This window comes from Heterodontus francisci, chromosome 4 (assembly GCF_036365525.1).
Source record: "Heterodontus francisci isolate sHetFra1 chromosome 4, sHetFra1.hap1, whole genome shotgun sequence".
Lineage (NCBI taxonomy): Eukaryota > Metazoa > Chordata > Chondrichthyes > Heterodontiformes > Heterodontidae > Heterodontus > Heterodontus francisci.
The window spans coordinates 17,142,637-17,163,900 of NC_090374.1; the positions used below are offsets into that span (position 1 = coordinate 17,142,637).

The 21,264-nt window shown below is 43.4% G+C and overlaps 1 protein-coding gene across 3 annotated transcripts in view; it reads left to right on the forward strand.

Annotated features, from left to right (window-relative positions):
- Window positions 1-21,264, forward strand: part of cfap99 (cilia and flagella associated protein 99) — a 248,906-nt gene that overhangs the window by 208,645 nt on the left and 18,997 nt on the right. For all 3 annotated transcript variants that reach the window (XM_068029224.1, XM_068029223.1, XM_068029225.1), the window contains 3 exons: window positions 3,456-3,607; window positions 11,631-11,842; window positions 14,148-14,325. In XM_068029224.1, the coding sequence (XP_067885325.1) occupies window positions 3,456-3,607; window positions 11,631-11,842; window positions 14,148-14,325 (542 nt within the window). The remainder of the gene's footprint in view (window positions 1-3,455; window positions 3,608-11,630; window positions 11,843-14,147; window positions 14,326-21,264) is intronic.

Consider the following 21,264-nt stretch of genomic DNA (forward strand, 5'->3'; position numbering starts at 1 on the left):
ACTTAAATGGGCAACCCCTTATTTTTAAACTGTGTACCCTAGTTCTAGTCTCTCCCACAAGGGGAAATATCCTTTCAGCATTCACCCTGTCAAGTCCCTTCAGGATCTGATATGTTTCAATAAGATCACCTTTCATTCTTCTAAACTCCAATGGCTACCGACCCAACCTGTCCAACCTTTCCTCATAAAATAACACCCCTATCCCAGATATCAGTCGAGTGAAACTTCTCTGCACTGCCTCTAATACATTTATATCCTTTCTCAAATAAGGAGACCAAAACTGTACACAGTACTCCAGATGTGGTGTCACCAATACCCTAGACAACTGTAGCAAAACATTCTTAATTTCATATTCCATTCCCCTTGCAATAAATGAAAACATTCCATTTACCTTCCTAATCACTTGCTGTATCTGCGTACCAACCTTTTGTGATTTATGTACCAGGACACCCAGATCCCGCTGTACCTCAGAGTTCTGAAATCTCTCTCCATTTAAATAATTTGCTGCTTCACTATTCTTCCTGCCAAAGTGGATAACTTCACATTTTCCCACATTATACTCCATTTGCCAAATTTTTGCCCACTCATTTCATTAATTTTGTATTCTTAGCCTCTAAAGACCAACATTCCTATAGTTTTCTAGATTACTTGTTGTACCTGTACACTAGCTTTTAGTAATTTGTGTACATGAATACCCACATCCCTTTGCTCCTCTACAGCTCTCACCATTAACAAAATATTCCAAAAAATGGAGTTGAGGCAGAAGATCGTCCATGATCTTATTGAATAACGGAGCAGGCTCAAGAGGCCATATGGTCTACTCCTACTTCTTATGTTGTTATCTTTCTCAGGTCTAAAGAAACTCACAGTGAACTGCATTTGCGTAGTTTTGCTCACTCACTTAATCTGTCTTTGTGTTTTTGGAACTTCCTCCTCCCATCCAAACAGCCTAATGTGCCTTCTAACTCAGTGTCATGTGTGAACTTGGCTATACAACTCTCTAGTTCTTCGTCCAAGTCATTAATATATATGGTACAGATTGCTAGGAAACATCACTTGTCACATCTGCCTTGATCCCGACCTTCAACTTCACAACTAATTACTGACCCATGTCTCAAGGTTACCTCTAATTCCATGTGCTCTCATTTTTGCTAAGAACGCTTGTGCACTCAGATGCCTTTTGGAATTCCATACAACCATAGACGATCTCCTATCTACCACGCTAGTGACCTTGTCAAAAAATGAAGACATCTGAAATGACCTACCCTGTACAAATCCATGCTGTTATTTGGTTAGCTCTTACTTGATCAAGTGCTTAGTCAGTAATATTAGAATCCAGTAACATTCCCACAATTGATATTAAATTGACAGGTCTATAGTTACCTGGTTTCTCCCTCCCTTATTAACTAATAATGATATTTGCAATTTCACAATCCAAAGGCAAAGTTCCTGAATCTGTAGCTCTTTGGTAAATTATGAGTAACACATCTGCAATTTTCTCACCCACTTCTATCAATACTGATGGAATCAGTACCAATGGTACAGAGTTTGTGGTAGACACCAAAGATAATGGCTTCAGTTTTCCCAGTGTTTAACTAGAGACAATTGCGGAAATTGCAGAGGCCCAGGCTAATGCCCTGGGGACATGGGTTTAAATCCCACCATGACAGCTGGTGGAATTTAAATTCACATGTACTGGAAGCTACATATATTAATACACAGGACCCTGTTCTTTGCAGACGGAAAGAACATGTACACACATTGCACCTGTTTCAGCTAAACAAAATAAGTGACAGCCTGTGCGGAGTTTGCAAGTTCTCCCTGTGACCGCGTGGGTTTTCGCCGGGTGCTCCGGTTTCCTCCCACAGCCAAAGACTTGCACGTTGATAGGTAAATTGGCCATTATAAATTGCCCCTAGTGTAGGTAGGTGGTGTGGGGATGTGGTAGGAATATGGGATTAATGTAGGATTAGTATAAATGGGTGGTTGATGGTCGGCACAGATTCGGTGGGCCGAAGGGCCTGTTTCAGTGCTGTATCTCTAAATTAAAAAAAAAATCCGCTGGTTCATTCCTCAGGGCAATGCCTTAACCAATCAGAGTCAAGCTCCTGGATTAAATTTCAAACAAAGCTTGGCAGTTAACAGTCAGTCACCATAAACTGGTGCATTCTCCATGGCAATGCCTCTACCAATCAGAGTTTGCTTGCCAATCAATCAGCACTCTCTTCTCATAAAGTTGTTGCTTTACCTTACATTGGTATTCTTGCGGATTGTCCTGATGAGTGCAAGATGAAAAGCTTCGACAGCATGTCTCTATTTTCAGCAATATTCAATTAATTAATTTTTAAAAATCTGGAATTGAAAGCTAATCTCAGTAATGGTGCCATGAATCATTGATTGTCGTAAAAACCCATTTGGTTCGCTAATGTCCTTTAGGGAAGGAAATCAGCCGACCCTATCTGGTCTGGCCTACATGTGACTCCAGACCCACAGCAATGTAATTGACTTTTCCCTCTGAAATGGCCTAGCAAGGCACTCAGTTGTCAAGTCCAATTAAGGATGGGCATAAAATGCTGGCCTTGCCAGCAATGCCTACATCCCGTGAAAGAATGAAAAAAAAAAGGTCTATCCAAGACTGGTGACAGCATTGAGACAATGGCAGGGTTGAAGAGAGGTAGTGTTGAGACAGATGAAGTTATGTCACTGTTGCAGTGTAGGAAACATGGTAGTTAATTTTCACACGGCACGGTCCCACAAACAGCAATGTGATAAATGACGTTGGTTGAGGGATAAATGTTAGCCAGGATATCAGGGTTGGGAGGCCAGTCCTCTGTTCCTCTTTGCCATAGAATCTTTTACGTCCACCTGAGAGGCGGAGGGTGCCTCAGTTTCACATCTCATTGGAAAGACAGCATCCCCACCAGTACAGCACTCTCTCAGTGCTCCACTGCAACTGTTAGTCTGGATTATGTGCTCAAGTCTCCAAAGTGGGACTTCAATCCACAATCTTGTGCCTCAGAGGGAAGAGTGCTACCACTGGGTCCAAGTTGACACCTGACTGTACCTATCAAAAACATAGGTCAAGGAACTTACTGGTTTTCACAAAAAATATCTACAAAAAATTGTGGAATTTAATCCCCCAAACTCTGTTAAAAATACCAAAATCTTACATAATGAAACAGAATTTGACTAAATAATAGATTATAATTATATTGCATTACATCTCTTTCCTCATAAGCAATGCATCCTCCGGCTCAGCACTTGCAAAATCACTAGTATATATAAACGTACCTATTTTGTTGATTAGCTGTATTATAAATTACATCATTTTGTCTCTATTTACGAATAGACCTGACAAAGTATATTATAGTGCAGCCTGACTTTGTCCCGAGAACACGGACAACAATGCATAGATAATTAGTAAATACTCGTACCTGATGATATTCTTTTTTCAGCTAAGGAGATGAATAAGGAAACAGAAGAAATGCTTCAGCAGTCCTTGCAGAAGACAAACGCAGAAATTAGGAAAAAATCGGAGCTGATCCGTGAAATCCGGGCAATGCAAATGGCGCCATCGTTTAAACACAAACTTCTGGATTTAGCCAAAGTAAGTTTGATGTGAAAAAGCTGAAACTCAACTTTGTAATTAGTTACAGGAATATTTATTGTGTAATTTAGAAACAGTTGTGTGTGCCTTAATCATAAAACCTCTCTTGGAACCACAGAGGTTTACAGCACAGAAGCCCAGTCAGTTGTGTCTTTGTCAACTCCTGACTACAGCAATCAAAAACTAATCCCACTGCCCTTGCCTCTCGCCGTAGTTCTGTACGTTTCTCTGCTTTTCAAATATTTATACAATTTTCACTTAAATGATATAAAGGTCTCGGCCTCAACTGTTCCCTGTGGCAAAGCATTCCATGCTCAAACAGTTCCATGTAAAACAAATTGCTCTTCATGATGATTTTAAATTAATGGCCCCCTGTCACAAATTTTTCAACCAGAGGAAATAATCTTTCCCTATCAAAACCTTTCATAATTTAAAAATAATCTATTAAATCTTCTTGCAGCCTTCTCTGTCCCATGGAAATAGTTGCAGCATCTCAAGTCTCTCCTCGAAATTGTAGTTTTCATCCTGACATCACCCTGCTGCATCATTGCCAAATGCTCAGTACAGCTTTAATGTTTTCCTGTTTGTTGTAAGAAATTGACTTCTTGTTAGGGTAAAGGTTCATGTGAGATTGCAGTACCATTGCCAAATAGCCATGTGTGATCTCTCACACTGGCTGTCAGCAAGCTAGTTGGCAGTGGGTGGGCAATATTGCAGTCGCGCCTGACCATGTTCGCAAACTTCCCATAGCTGTTGCTGGATGATAATCAGTGGCACGAATTCTGGTGTAGACAGCAATTGACTGAACATGAAACTATCCTGGTCTGCACGGCATTCATAGTTATAGAATGAAAACACTATGAATGCTAAAAATATGAAATTAAAACAGAAGATGCCAGAAATACACAGCAGAGCCATCGGCATTTGCAAGTAACAAAGCTGAATGAATGTTTCAGATGGAGACCCTACACCAGTGTTGAGACCTTAAACGTTATTTTCTTTTCCAGACAATAACAGAACTGCTGTACTTGCAGTATTTTCGGTTTTTATTGCACAGTCAGGTGCAACCCTGATTAAACACATAGTTAAGGTCCTTCTGCTCTGGTCCAACATCTTGGAGGATTGTCGGTCACCCTTGGTTCAGTCGTTGCACTCTTAACTATTAGTCAGACATCAGGAATTCAAGCTCCATTCTAGATGGGGTCGAGTGGCCTCCTTCTGTGCTGTAAAATTCCATGATTGTAAGAAAATTAATTTTTTCCTGTTCAGTTTTCTATGAAACATTCCCACATAGCGAAGAAATGCTAATTCATTTTAATGAAGAGGTGTAGCAGGGATAAACCAAGTAATTACAGGCCAGTGAGTCAAACAGCAGTGGTAGGGAAACTATCGGAAAAAATTCTGAGGGACAGGATTAATCTCCACTTGGAGAAGCAGGGATTAATCAGGGATAGTCAGCATGGCTTTGTCAAGCAGAGATCATGTCTAACAAGTTTGATTGAATTTTTCGAGGAGGTGACTAGGTGCGTAGATGAGGGTAAAGCAGTTGATGTAGTCTACATGGACATCAGTAAGGCTTTTGAAAAGGTCCTGCATGGGAGATTGATCAAGAAGGTAAGAGCCCATGGGATCCAGGGCAATTTGGTAAATTGGATCCAAAATTGGCTTAGTGGCAGGAGGGGGTAATGGTCGAGGGTTGTTTTTGCGATTGCAAGCCTGTGACCAGTGGTGCACCACAGGGATCGGTGCTGGGACCCTTGCTGTTCATATTGTACATTAATGATTTAGACGTGAATATAAGAGGTATGATCAGTAAGTTCGCAGATGACACAAAAATTGGTGGTGTCGTAAATAGTCAGGAGGAAAGCCTTAGATTACAGGACAATATAGATGGGCTGGTAAGATGGGCAGAGCAGTGGCAAATGGAATTTTAATCCTGAGAATTGTGAGGTGATGCATTTTGGGAGGACTAACAAGGCAAGGGAATATACAATGGATGGTAGGACCCTAAGAAGTACAGAAAGTCAGAGGGACCTTGGTGTACTTGTCCATAGATCACTGAAGGCAGCAGCACAGGTAGATAAGGTGGTTAGGAAGGCATATGGGATACTTGCCTTTATTAGCCAAGGCATAGAATATAAGAAAAGGGAGGTTATGATGGAGCTGTCTAAAATACTAGTCAGGCCACTGGAGTACTGTGTGTACAATTTTGGTTGCCACACTATAGGAAGGATGTGATTGCACTGGAGAGGGTGCAGAGAAAATTCACCAGGATGTTGCCTGGGCTGGAGCATTTCAGCTATGAAGAGATACTGGATAGGCTAGGGTTGTTTTCCTTAGAGCAGAGAAGGCTGAGGGGGACCTGATTGAGGTATACAAAATTATGAGGGGCATAGATAGGGTAGATAGGAAGAAACTTTTTCCCTTAGCGGAGATGTCAATAACCAGGGGGCATAGATTTAAGGTGAGGGGATTTGAGGAAAAAACATTTCACCCAGAGGGTGGTTGGAATCTGGAACACACTGCCTGAAGGGGTGGTGGAGGCAGGAACCCTCACAACATTTAAGACGTATTTGGATGAGCACTTGAAACGCCATAGCATGCAAGGTCACAGGCCAAGTGCTGGAAAATGGGATTAGAATAGATAGCTGCTTGAAGGCTGGCATGGACACAATGGGCCGAAGGGCCTGTTTTAGTGCTGTATAATTCAATGACTCTATGACTCAGACAGATCTTGACATGAATATGATATAGTTACACTTTATTCAGTCACAGCATCTATTTACAAATTAAACACAATGAAACAACAAACATATTTGGAGTCATACATTCTTCATGAACTCTTATTTTTTAATATACCCAACATAATGCAGCATCATAACAATTACATTAGGCAGACGCACTCACCTTTGACAAAGGTTTTGCTGCTGTGAAATTTGAAGCAGCTTTTTTGTATGTTTAAACACAATTACTATGACTAGAAAGGAACACCCAATACTTTTTTCCATAAGAAAAGAACTTGCATTGATATTGTGCCTTTCAATGTCTCAGGATATTGCAAAGTGCTACACAGTCATTGAATTTACTTTTGAAGTGCATTTACTATTGCTGTGTAGGCAAACAATTTTTGCAGAAGTTTCCACAAACAACAAACAAGATAAATGATGACTTAATCTGTTAGTTATGTTGGTTGAAGGACTAATGTCAGCCAGAATATTAGGGAGAACTCACTGCTCTTCAACAAAATAGTGCCATCGGTTCTTTTAAGTTCACTTTAACAAGCAGAAGAGACCTCACATCTGACAATCCAGCACTTCCTCAGTACTGTACTGAAATATCAAGCCCTGCAATGAGGCTTGAACCATTACCTCTGACTCACAGACAGACATACAAAGCTTTGAGCCAAATTGATCATTTTAATATCCCATCCATCTTACAGGTGCAGAATTACAGGAAAATAAAATGCAAAAGAACATTCAACTCATAGGGGTAACAATTTCATTCCCACCCACCCCCACGCCACACCCAAGCATTTAAATAAAATACAGAATGTTAGCAGGAAAGTGCAAATGCAGCATCACAGTTAACAATTAGTTCTTCCCTCCTATCTTGAAGCTGCTGAGTCATGCCAGGGAATGTCAGTGGCTCTCCAGTAACTTGCCCCAAAGGGCCCATTCTTCGTGGGAGCCAAGACAATGGATACGGAAACCAATTATATTGTGTCCACCACTGCTCTGGCCGAGACCAGCAAACTCAGCTCAGATCACAGTCAACCTGAGACCTTCCTGCTCACGTGTATCAGACTACACAGTGCAGTCATCCATTCACACACAGTTAGTATCTTCGATGCTGTTTCAGTTGAATGCCAACTTGATTGGCGGGGGGTTGACAGCAGGGGAACACAGGGCCATGGGGAGAACGAGTACCAGCTTCAATTTTGGGGGAAGGAGGGGAGAAGTGTCAGGTTGAATTGAGATTAGGAGGAGTCTGTTGAGCATATCAATAAACAAAAAATTGAAAAACTTTTCAATTGATGAAATGGTTAGATGGACTTCATGCTGAAGCAGGCAGCACATTCTGGCAGGAATGGGGGTAACGTTCAACCTTGCTGCCTGAGGTAGGGTGATTTATCAGAGCGATTCAACAGCTTGTTGCAGAACCCGATCTTCAGTTCATTGAAATCAAATGACAAAAATAGTGCAGATCTGTAACAAGGGAATAATGCAGAATAATTCAAGAAGACAAGGTTAAGGGCACTCTACCTGAATGTACGCAGCATTCGCAACAAGATAAATGATTTATATATAGGTAAATGGGTATTATCTAATTGCTACTACAGAAACGTGGCTACAGGGTGACCAAGACTAGGTACTGAATATTCAAGGATATTCGACATTTAGGAAGGACAGAAAAAAAGGAAAAGGAGGTGGTGTTGCGCAGATAATAAGGGATGGGATCAGTACATTAGTCAGGGGGAGATCTCCGATCGGAAGAACAAAATGTGGAATCTGTTTGGGTGGAGCTAAGAAACAGCAAGGGGTAGCAAATATTGGTAGGAATTGTTTAGAGGCCACCAAACAGTAGTGGTAATGTGGAGCATGGTATAAATCAGGAGATTAGAGAAGCATGTAGCATGGGTAATACAGTAATTATGGGCGACTTCTATCTGCACATAGACTGGGTAAAACTAATGAGCACTAATGCTGTGGAGGACGAGCTTCTGGAGTGTGTTAGGGATGGTTTTCTAGAGCAGTATGTTGAGGAACTGACTAGAGAACAGGCTATTTTAGATCTCGTATTATGTAATGAGAAAGGACTAATTAATAATCTTGTTGTAAAAGAACCTTTAGGGATGAATAACCATAATATGTTAGAATATTACATTAAATTTGAAAGTGAGGTAGTTCAATCTGAAGCCAGGTGTGTTAAATTAGAACAAAGGAAATTATGAAGGTATGAGGTGGATTGGGAAAATACATTTAAAGGTATGACACTACATAGACAATGGATAGTCTTTAAAGAATTATTACATAGTTTACAGCAACTTTACATTGCTTCAAGGCATAAAAACCCCAAAAGTAAAGGCAGTCAATCGTGGCTAACAAAGGAAGTTAAGGATTGTATATAATTAAAAGAAAAGGCCTATAAAGTTGCCAGAAATAGGAATAAACCTGAGGATTGGGAGGATTTTAGAATACAGCAAAGGAGGGCCAAGAAATTGATAAAGAAAAGAACAGAATATGAATGTAAACTAGCAAAAAACATAAAAATGGACCATAAAAGCTTCTATACATACGTAAAAAAGAAACATTTGGTGAAGACAAATGTGGGTCCATTGCAGGCAAAATCAGAAGAATTTATAATGCGGAATAGAGAAATTGCAGAGAAGCTAAATGATTACTTTGTGTCTGTTTTCACTGAGGAAGATACAAGAAATCTCCCAGAATCAGCAATCCAAGGGATTAGGGAGAATGAGGAATTGAAGGAAGTTAGTATTTGTAAGAAGGTTGTATTGGAGAAATTAATGGGGCTGAAGGTTGATAAGTCCCCAGGACCTGATATTCTATATCCCAGCGTGTTGAAAGAGGTAGCTATGGAGATAGTGGGTGCTTTAGTGATCATCTTCCAAAATTCTATAGATTCTGGAACAGTTCCTGCAGATTGGAAGGTAGCAAATGTCACCCCACTATTGAAGAAGGAATGGAGAGGTAAAGTGGAGTCGGTGGACATAGTATACTTGGATTTTCAGAAGGCTTTTGATAAGGTGCTCCACAGGAGGTTGGTTAGTAAAATTGAAGCACATGGGATAGGAGGTAATATATTTGCACAGATTAAGGATTGGTTAACAGGCAGAAAACAGAGAGTAGGAATAAACAGGTCATTCTCGCATTGGCAGGCTGTGAGTAGTGGGGTACCACAAGGATCAGTACTTGGGCCCCAGCTGTTCACAGTCTATATCAATGATTTGGATGTGGGGACCAAATGTAATATTTCCAAGTTTGCAGATGACACAAAACTAGGTGGGAATGTGTGTTGTGAGGAAGATGCAAAGCGGCTTCAAGGGTTTTGGACAACTTAGTGAGTGGGCAAGAATGTGGCAGATGGAATATAATGTGGAAAAATGTGAGGATATCCACTTTGGTACGAGGAATAGATGTGCAGAGTATTTCTTAAGTGATCAGAGATTAGAAAGTGTAGATGTACAAAGAGACCTGGGTGTCCTCATCAGTAAGTCACTAAAAGTTAACATGCAGGTTCAGCAAGCAATTAGGAAGGCTAATAGTATGTTAGCCTTTATCGCAAGAGGATTTGAGTACAGGAGTAGTGAAGTCTTGCTTCAATTGTACAGAACCTTGGTTAGACCGCACCTGGAGTATGTGTGCAGTTTTGGAGCCCTTACCTTAGGAAGGATATTATTGCCATAGAGGGAGTGCAATGAAGCTGACCAGAAATAAAACAGAAAGTTCTGAAAATACTCAGCAGGTCTGGCAGCATCTGTGAAGAGAGAAGCAGAGTTAATGTTTCAGATTTTTGAATGGAAAATCATGTTTGACGAACCTGTTGGAATTTTTTTGAGGATGTTACTAACAGAATTGATAAAGGGGAGTCGGTGGACGTAGTATACTTGGATTTTCAGAAGGCTTTTGATAAGGTCCCCCACAGGAGGTTCGTTAGTAAAATTAAAGCACATGGGATATAGGTAATATACTGGCATGGATTAAGGTTGCTTAACAGGCAGGAAACAGAGAGTAGGAATAAATGGTTCATTTGATCAGAACTGGCAAAAGTTAGAAATCTAAAAGGTTTTAAACAAATAACGCGGGGTGGGGGAAAAGAGAACAAAAGGGAAGTTATTGATAGGATATAGGGCCGGAGCGATTAACTGACAAGGAGGTCATGGGGCATAGGCAAAGACCATGTGCTAATGGTGTGGTGAAAGAGAAAGCATTAGTGGAGAGAGGGTGTTAAATGACAGAATAATGAACAGCCCAAGCCAAAAACACAAACATGAAAAAACCAGTGGGCAGGCACATGGTACAAAAAAATTATGAAACAAAATAAAATAAAGTAAAAATAAAAGAGGGCCAGTCATGCTCTGAAATGATTGAACTCAATGTTCAGTCCGGTAGGCTGTCGCTTACCTAATCGGTAAATGAGGTGCTGTTCCTCGAGCTTGGTTGATGTTCACTGGAACACTGCAGCAGGCCCAGGACAGAGATTTGGGCATGAGAGCAGGGGTGTGTGTTGAAATGGCAAGCAATTCAGAAGAAGGTTTACCCGACTTGTTCCCAGGATGGTGGGTCTGTCCTATGAAGAGAGATTGGGGAAACTGGGCCTGTATTCGCGAGGGTTTCGAAGAATGAGAGGTGATCTCATCCAAACCTACAAATTACTTACAGGGGTAGACAGGGTAGATACAGCTAATATGTTTCCCCTGGTTGGGGAGTCTAGAACCAGGGGACACGATTTCAAAATAAGGGGGAAGCCACTTAAGGACCGAGATGAGGAGAAATTTCTTTACTCAGAGGCTTGTGAATCTTTGTAATTCTCTACCCCAGAGGACTGTGGAAGCTCAGTCATTGACTATTTTTTGAAGCAGAGATTGACTGATTTCTAAATACAAATGACATAAAGGGATATGGAAATAGTGTGGGAAAAAGGCATTGAAGTGGATGATCAGCCATGGTCGTATTGAATGGCGGAGCAGGCTCAATGGGCTGAATGGCCTACTCCTGCTCCTATGTTCCTATGGAACCATCAGATTCAAGAGGTTATCGCCCAGGGAGCAAAGTTAAACATTAACCACCTATTTGGTTCTTATTTGTATTAAGAATTTCCCAAGTAATTTTAGCTTAAAATGCCAAAACAGATTTGCCTTAAAAAAAAAACTTCCATTTCTTTCTGATTTCACCCATTGTTCGATGATTATTACTGTCCAATTTGTATGAATTTGCCTCATTAGACTTATTAATTCATATGATGTCATCATATCTCACATGGAAATCATGTTATTGAACCTCAGCCAGCTGGTCATAACCTTTTGAACGAGATGTCAATAGTAGAGTTACGAGAACGCTTGGGGCTGCTGAAAGAGGCACAGATTAAGGCAGAGGAAGATAAGCGAGACCAGATCCTTAATGAAAAACAAGCAAAGGAGCAGTTCCTTTTGGATAAATTGCAACAGCTCTCCCTGCACAGAGAAGCTTTGAGCAAGAAAGCAGTGCTCAGGCAGAGGTACGTAATCAAAGTAGTGCTCAAAGCTGTACTCAAGTAAAAACACATGACCAAAGCCGGGCTCATATACAGGCATATGATCAAAGCAATGCTCAGGCACAGGTACGTAATCAAAGCAGTGCTCAAGTACAGGCACATGACTAAAGCAGTGTTCAAGTGGAAGTATGTGATCAAAGCAAGTTTTCTAGGCTATCATGAATATACATTGATAAATGATTTATTTTCCTCTGTCCAGAAAATACCTTGTAATGTTGTCACATGGTGGATAATGCAAATAATGGGCAGGATTTAGTGGAGCCGGTGGGGCTCCCTGCGCTTGGGCCGAAAAGACAGTGGGAACCCCGCCTTGTCCTTTCAGAGTGTCCCGGCCAGCTCAATCTAACCGCGCCAGGCCAATTAACAGTCCAGTGCCGGGATCCCTATCCCTTTAAAGACAGGGATCCTACCTTCAAAAACTGCCGGCCAATCAGAGGACCGGAAACTCAGTAATATCAGCAGCGCCAGTACTACAAGAGGCCTTGGAAACAGGCCTAGAGCTGGAGACTGGGACCCCAGGAAAGTGTGGCAGGATAGCCAGGGCCAAACTAACAGACCTCGGCGATGGCAGGAGAAAAGGTGGGCATTGAGTCCGGGGGAAGGGGGGGTTTCAGGGAGGTGGGTGGTTTTCTGCCAGGGGTTCTCCATGGGCCACAGATTGCCCACAGAGGAGAGCCACACCTAAAGCCTGCAGAGAGGTCTTGTTTTACTGGGCGACCTCCCCACGTGGCAGATGCACCCCGGCCCGCACCCAGCCACTGGCTTAATTCCAGCAATGGCAGGAAGAGGCTCTTAAGTGACTGATAATAGGCCTCTTAAGGTCTCAATTGGCCTCTGGGGAAAAACGGATGTCTTCCAAGGCCCCCAGCTAAATTCCAGTGCAACGGGAAGGCGACAGGTCCTCCGCCCCTAGTCGCAATTCTGAGGGCCCTCTGCCTCCTATCCTGGCTCCAGGGCACCCATTAAATTCAGCCCAATATTATTTAAGTTCATAATTTTCCTTTTGTTTTTGTTTGTGTTCTCTTAGATTGCCCATTTTTGGTTACGGTTATGGTTTGATCACACTGGGGCATTGCAGTGTCTCCTTATGAGTTCATTAGAAACAGCATGAAGTATAATGTACAATCTTTCATTTTGTTAATGTTTACCTGCTGTTTTTGTGTAATAAAAATAGAAAATGCCGAAATACTCAGCAGATCAGGCAGCATCTGTGGAATGAGAAACAGAGTTAACAGGGGAAATGTTATGTTCTCCCACGTGGCAGGTTGGGAGGAAGGGAGAGCATATAATCAGGTGGGATAGTGGTGGGGGGGGAGCTCCGCCTCCTTTCCACCTCTGCCGAAATAAGTCCAGGGTGGGAAGGCCTGTGAACAACCTTCCTGCCCCACCACCAATTGAGGCCTTTAAGTGGGAAATTAATGCCCAATTAAGGGCCTCATCTCGCCACTGCCACAATTAGCCAAGCGGCAGGCGGACCAGTCAGATCATGGGAAGCATGGCAAGAAAAACCGTGCGGGTTGCTTGCCGGCTGCAGTGGTGGGGGGGGGGAGATGGGAGGGGTACCTCGTTAAAAGGCACTTAGTGTCTGAATGAGGAACCCGGCATCGGGAAGGGGGGGACCCACTGAGAGCTACCCCATCCTTGCTGCCAACCCCCCCCCCCCCCCCGACACCCCCTTCCCCACGACCCCTACCTGGCAAGACCCCTCCCACCCTGATCTATCTGTGGCCTGGGTCCAGGGCCACTCTTCGGCCTCAGGTGGCTGCTCTACCAGCAGCAGCAACCACCTCCGCGGTTGCGTTGCTCACTTAAAGAACTGCCGGCCTCTGATTGGCTGGCAGCTCTCAGAATAGGGGACTTCCATCGCTGGGGTCCTTGATCCCATAGAAGGCCCACTTCTGTCCAGTTAAGTGCCTAATTGGCACTTGATTGGGCGGACCTTCCACAGAAATGGTGTCATGGGGTTCTCGGCGCCCGTCGCCCGGATAAAATCCCAACCAATGTGTCAGGTCAACGATCTGACAGAAAGTCATCAACTTTAAACGTTAACTCGTTTTCTGACTGTACAGATGCTGTGTGACCTGTGGAGTATTTCTAGCATTTTCTCTTTCTATTTCAGATTTCTCGTATCTGAAGTATTTTGCTTTTTGTATTACTGCAAAAGTATAATTCATTGCGTTTGGACCACAGTTCATTTACTGTGGGAACAGGTCTTATTGACAACTGCCTGGAAAAACAATCAATAATGTATGTTTTTTTTCCAATATAGGGAAAAGGAATTGCAAAAACTTAAGTCATCCAAACTGGTGATAAACAACCAACAGTTGGCTGAGCTCCAAAAGAAACTAGAAGAAAAGAGAAAGGAGCATCATAAACTAATCAAACTACGAAAAGTGAACACTCATGAACACACAGAAAGAGGTCTGGGAAGCTCAAGTGCAGAGAGGGTAATACACCTTGCTTCTTTGTTGATAACCAGAAACAGGCTTTTCTTTCAGAAACTTCCTTCAAACATTTATTTTAAAAAATCTAAAGGATAGCTAACGGTTATTCCAACAAAAAAATTAAAAGGTGATGGGACTGTGTGGTGAAGCATGTCAAATTTAACTTTTTTTTTTATTCATTCATGGGAGTGGGCGTCACTGGCTTTGCCAGCATTTATTGCCCATCCCTAATTGCCCTTTAGAAGGTGGTGGTGAGCTGCCTTCTTGAACCGCTGCAGTCCATGTGAGGTAAGTACACCCACAGTGCTGTTAGGAAGGGAGTTCCAGGATTTTCACCCAGCGACAGTGAAGGAACGGTGATATAGTTCCAAGTCAGGATGGTGTGTGACTTGGACAGGAACTTGCAGGTGGTGGTGTTCCCATGCATCTGCTGCTCTTGTCCTTCGAGGTGGTAGAGGTCGCGGGTTTGGAAGGTGCTGTCGAAGGAGCCTTTGTGCGTAGCTGCAGTGCATCTTGTAGATGGTACACACTGCTGCCACTGTGCGTAGGTGGAGGAGGGAGTGAATGTTGTGGATGGTGTGCCAATCAAGCAGGCTGCTTTATCCTGGATGGTGTTGAGCTTCTTGAGTGTTGTTGGAGCTGCACTCACGCAGGCAAGTGGAGAGTATTCCATCACACTCCTGACTTGTGCCTTGTAGATGGTGGACAGGCTTTGGGGAGTTAGGAGGTGAGTTACTCGCTGCAGGATTCCTAGCCTCTGACCTGCTCTTGTAGCCACGGTATTTATGTGGCTGGTCCAGTTCAGTTTGTGGTCAATGGTAACCCCTAGGATGTTGATAGTGGGGGATTCAGTGATGGTGATGCCATTGAATGTCAAGGGGAGATGGTTAGATTCTCTCGTGTTGGAGATGGTCATTGCCTGGCACTTGTGTGGGGTGAATGTTACTTGCCACTTATCAGCCCAAGCCTGGATATTGTCCAGGTCTTGCTGCATTTCTAAACGGACTGCTTCAGTATTTGAGGAGTTGCAAATGGTGCTGAACATTGTGCAATCATCAGCGAACATCCCCACTTCTGACCTTATGACTGAAGGAAGGTCATTGATGAAGCAGCTGAAGATGGTTGGGCCGAGGACACCCTGAGGAACTTGAAGAATTAAGTCCAACCTAGAAAAAAATCAAAATCGGTCAGAATTTAATAAGAAACCAACGTAAAACTGCTTTGTCTCCAAAGAAGGCAGGTTATACTGATTTAAAATCGAGTTTAGACACAGTATTAGTTACCTCATGTACAAAATTAAAATATTTTCTTTCAGAGATCATACCATTGACATTCGAAGGGATCTATTAAGAGCCCATGTTCATAAATATGCATCATCAATTCAGATATTTGTTGTATGAGTGGTTTATCTGCTGCCACCTTAATACACAAATATACTTAGTCTAGCTTCGAGAGATTACTGAGTCTTCTGTACTTTGAACATTGTTATGACTGAGGTGGGAGGAGTGCACTGTCTTTTCTGATTCCACTTCTCCACAGGTCACAACATATATTTAAATGTTTATCCAGTTACTGATGCAGTCAATCATATTCTGTACTCTTTATCCCAGAATAAAATGTATCAAACAGGGGTTTCTTTAATAAACAACAAAATTATCCGTTTATTATAAATCAAGACCTATCCAGTAACAAAGCAAAGCATTAACACACAGATTGAAATATGAAAGTTCTCTTTTGAAATCCCCCACACACAGACTCTCATACACTGAAAAAAAATAAATTCTCTCTACAGGGCTCTATTACAGAAAAAGACAAAAAACAACTTTGGCCAAATACTTGCTAATTCTTGAAGAAAAAAGAGAAGATATGGAAGGATGTCTGTTGTCCCTTTTGGTCTGGCATCTGACAGGTCACTGGGATCTTTTTAGGAGTAGTTCGTTCTGGAAATGTCGAGAATTAATCTGGTCGGCTCTCCAGGAGAAATGCGGCATCAGAGGCTTCTGCTATCACACTCTGGTTTTGCAGGGTTATTTCAAAACAGGAGGAAAGGGGAGCTGACACACCTCTCAAGGTCTCTTAGAGAGGTGCAGGAAAGATGAGCTCGGGTTTCTTTCTTGGTAGGTTAATCTTCAACTGCTTTTCAAATACTGTCCACACCCCTGAACCAAAACAATATCTCACAAGTGAAACCAAACAGGAGGTCAGGACCTCCTGACCCTCATAAATTGTGACATGTCACTTCTCAGTAAACAGTTCACCAAAGTTTCAGTTGTTTATTGAGCCGAAGGCAGGTGATTTCCATTAAAGGTTGTTTTCAAATAAGTCAAGTGTCCTTCTGTCGACCTCTTTTAAAAAAACAAAGTTAAACAGCTGTGGAATTACTTCAGTTCTCCAATGAATCCATCGCCACAATTTAAATATGAGTCCTCAAAAACTAGTGAACAAAAAAATACAGAAACACCTTTGTAACAACATTAACTCTTTATTACATTCTAACCATGTACAGTTTCACACCAGTCTGTGTAACTTCTCTGAAGCAACGCTGCATCGCCGTCCAGTCTCTCTCACATGTGATCTCTTACATCATCATGGTGGGAAGTATTCCTTACACTGTCTCAATCATTAACCTTTTCGGACCCTTATACTACATCTCCCCCCAAGTCTTTATCAAAACATCTATTTATTATATATTTATACATTCACTTTTTTTATTTTTACATACTACCCCATCTCCCCCCAAGTCTCAGACATCGCAGATTCAATCGGTCAGGAGGCTTCACAAATCTCCCCGATCATGATGTTGTCAGACACTGAAGATTAGTAGTCTTTCTCTGCACTCTTGTTTCTTGACTTGGATGGCTTTTTTTTTATTCGTTCTTGGGATGTGGGCATCGCTGGTTAGGCCAGCATTAATTGCCCAATCCTAATTGCCTTTGAGAAGATGGTGGTGAGCTGCCTTCTTGAACCGCTGCAGTCCTTCGGGTGCAGGTACACCAACAGTGCTGTTAGAGAGGGAGTTCCAGGATTTTTACCCAGGGACAGTGAAGGAACGGCGATATAGTTCCAGGTCAGGATGGTGTGTGGTTTGGAGAGGAACTTGCAGGTGGTGGTGATCCGAAATATTTGCTGCCCTTGTCCTTCTAGGTGGTAGAGGTCGCGGGTTTGGAAGGTGCTGTCGAAGGAGCCTTGGTGAGTTGCTGCAGTGCATCTTGTAGAGGGTATACACTGCTGCCACGTGTCAGTGGTGAAGGGAGTGAATGTTTAAGGTGGTGGATGGGGTGCCAATCAAGCGGGCAGCTTTGTCCTGGATGGTGTTGAACGTCTTGAATGTTGTTGGAGCTGCACCCATCCAGGCAAGTGGAGAGTATTCCATCACACTCCTGACTTGTGCCCTGTAGATGGTGGACAGGCACTGAGGAGGCAGGAAGTGAGTTACTCGCCACAGAATTCCTAGCCTGTGACCTGCTCTTGTAGCACCAGCATTTATGTGGCTGGTCCAGTTCAGTTTCTGGTCAATGGTAACCCCCAGATGTTGATAGTGGGGGATTTAGCAATGGTAATGGCATTGAATGTCAAGAGGAGACGGTTAGATTCTCTCTTGCTGGAGACGGTCATTGGCTGGTACTTGTGTGGGCGGCACAGTGGCGCAGTGGTTAGCACCGCAGCCTCACAGCTCCAGCGACCCGGGTTCAATTCCGGGTACTGCCTGTGTGGAGTTTGCAAGTTCTCCCTGTGTCTGCGTGGGTTTCCTCCGGGTGCTCCGGTTTCCTCCCACATGCCAAAGACTTGCAGGTTGATAGGTTAATTGGCCATTATAAATTGCCCCTAGTATAGGTAGGTGGTAGGGAAATATAGGGACAGGTGGGGATGTGGTAGGAATATGGAATTAGTGTAGGATTAGTATAAATGGGTGGTTGATGGTCGGCACAGACTTGGTGGGCCGAAGGGCCTGTTTCAGTGCTGTATCTCTAAACTAAACTAAACTAAACTAAAAATGTTACTTGCCACTTATCAGCCCAAGCCTGGATATTGTCCAGGTCTTGCTGCATTTCTACACGGACTGCATCAGTATCTGAGGAATCGCGAATGGTGCTGAACATTGTCCAATCATCAGTGAACATCCCCACTTCTGACCTTATGATTGAAGGAAGGTCATTGATGAAGCAGCTGAAGATGGTTGGCCCGAGGACACTACCCTGAGGAACTCCTGCAGTGACGTCCTGGAGCTCAGATGATTGACCTCCAACAACCACAACCATCTTCCTTTGTGCTAGGTATGACTCCAACCAGCGAAGAATTTTCTCCCTGATTCCCATTGACTCCTGTTTTGCTAGGCTCCTTGATGCCATACTCGGTCAAATGCTGCCTTGATGTCAAGTGCAGTCACTCTCACCTAACTTCTGGAGTTCAGCTCTTTTGTCCATGTTTGGACCAACGCTGTAATGAGGTCAAGAGCTGAGTGGCCCTGATGGAACCCAAACTGAGCATCACTGAGCAGGTTATTGCTGAGCAAGTGCCACTTGATAGCACTGTCGACGACACCTTCCATCACTTTGCTGATGATCGAGAGTAGACTAATAGGGCGGTAATTGGTCGGGTTGGATTTGTCCTGCTTTTTGTGTACAGGACATACGTGGGCAATTTTGCACATTGCCGGGTAGATGCCATTATTGTAGCTGTAGCTTGGCTCGGGGTGCAGCTAGCTCTGGAGCACAGGTCTTCAGTACTATTGCTGGAATGTTGTCAGGGCCCATAGCCTTTGCAGTCTCCAGTGCCTTCAGTCGTTTCTTGATATCACGTGCAGTGAATCGGATTGTCTGAAGATTGGCATCTGTAATGCTGGGGACCTCAGGAGGAGGCCGAGATGGATCATCCACTCGGCACTTCTGGCTCAAGATGGACACAAATCCTTCAGCCTTGTCTTTCGCATTAATGTGCTGGGCTGTCCCATCGTTGGGGATGGGGATATTTGTGGAGCTTCCTGTGACTGTTCGTTGTTTAATTGTCCACCACTATTCACGACTGGATTTGGCAGGACTGCAGAGCTTAGATCTGATCTGTTGTTTGTGGGATCGCTTAGCTTTGTCTATCGCATGCTGCATACGCTGTTTGGGCTGAAAGTAGTCCTGTGTTGTAGCTTCTCCAGGCTGACACTTCATTTTTACGAATGCCTGGTGCTGCTCCTGGTATGCGGTCCTGCACTCTTCATTGAACCAGGGTTGATGGTAATGGTAGAGTGGGGGATATGCCGGGCCTTGAGGTTACAGATTGTGATTGAATACAATTCTTCTGCTGTTGATGGCCTACAATGCCTCACGGATGCCCAGTTTTGAGCTGCTATATCTGTTCAAAATCTATCCCATTTAGCACATTGCTAGTACCATATTACACGATGGTGGGTATCCTCAATGTGAAGATGCGACTTCATCTCCACAAGGACTGTGCGGTGGTCACTCCTGCCAAAACGCTCATCGACAGATGCATCTGTGACAGGCAGATTGGTGAGGACAAGGTCAAGTATGTTTTTCCCTCTTGTTGATTCTCTCACCACCTACCACAGACCCAGTCTAGCAGCTATGTCCTTTAGGACTTGGCCAGCTTGGTACTGCCGAGCCACTCTTGGTGATAGACATTGAAATCCCCCATCCAGAGTACATTCTGTGCCCTTGCTACCCTCAGTGCTTCTTCCAATTGGTGTTCAACATGGAGAAGCACTGATTCATCAGCCAAGGGGGAACGGTAGGTGGTAATCAGCAGTAGGTTTCCTTGCCAGTGTATGACCTGATGCCATGAGACTTCATGGGGTCTGGCTTCAATGTTGAGGACTCCCAGGGCAACTCCCTCCCGACTGTGTACCACTGTGCCGCCACCTCTGGTGGGTCAGTCCTGCCGGTAGGACAGTGGTGTGTGGAACATGTCTGTAAGGTAGGATTCTGTGAGTATGACTATGTCAGGCAGTTGCTTGACTAGTCTGTGGGACAGCTGTCCCAATTTTGGCACAATTCCCCCGGATGAACAATTACTCCTTCTCTGCCTTGGTCTTGGACCCACACCTTTTATCCTTCAGTCCTGGAATAAGCAGGTTCCTGGTATATTTCCTTTTGCTTTCATTAAGACTTTTCTGTGTCTTGAACTGTCTGATAATCCCTGGACTTATAGTCCCAGAAGTAACTTTTTGGATAGGATTGGAAGTTGTGTTCTAAGCTTCCTTCCCATCAACAGTTCTGATGGTGCTAATCCACATAGCAGTGGAATAGTTCTATAGTTTAGGAGCACTGTTTAAAAATCTTCATTTTTCTTTAACAGTGCTTTGATAATTCTGACTCTCTCTCAGCTTCTATATTAGATTGTGGATATCTAGGGAAACTTGTAAGATGGGGCGGCACAGTGGCGCAGTGGTTAGCACCGCAGCCTCACAGCTCCAGCGACCCGGGTTCAATTCTGGGTACTGCTTGTGTGGAGTTTGCAAGTTCTCCCTGTGTCTGCGTGGGTTTCCTCCGGGTGCTCCGGTTTCCTCCCACAGCCAAAAGACTTGCAGGTTGATAGGTAAATTGGCCATTATAAATTGCCCCTAGTATAGGTAGGTGGTAGGGGAATATAGGGACAGGTAAGGATGTGGTAGGAATATGGGATTAGTGTAGGATTAGTATATGGGTGGTTAATGGTCGGCACGGACTCGGTGGGCTGAAGGGCCTGTTTCAGTGCTGTATCTCTAAATCTAAAAAAATCTAAATGTCCAAATCTACCGATTTTCCTCAAAGTGTGTGAAGTCGTTTGAAAATTGTGATCCATTATCAGACACTATATGGTCAGGTATACCATGTGTTGCAAAGATTTCTTGTGTAATGAGAAGCTTTTTTATGTTGTCTGATGCAACACAAATGAGATGCGTGGAGTCCAGTTAATTGAAGATCTCAAACAGGTTTATTTACAGCTAACAAG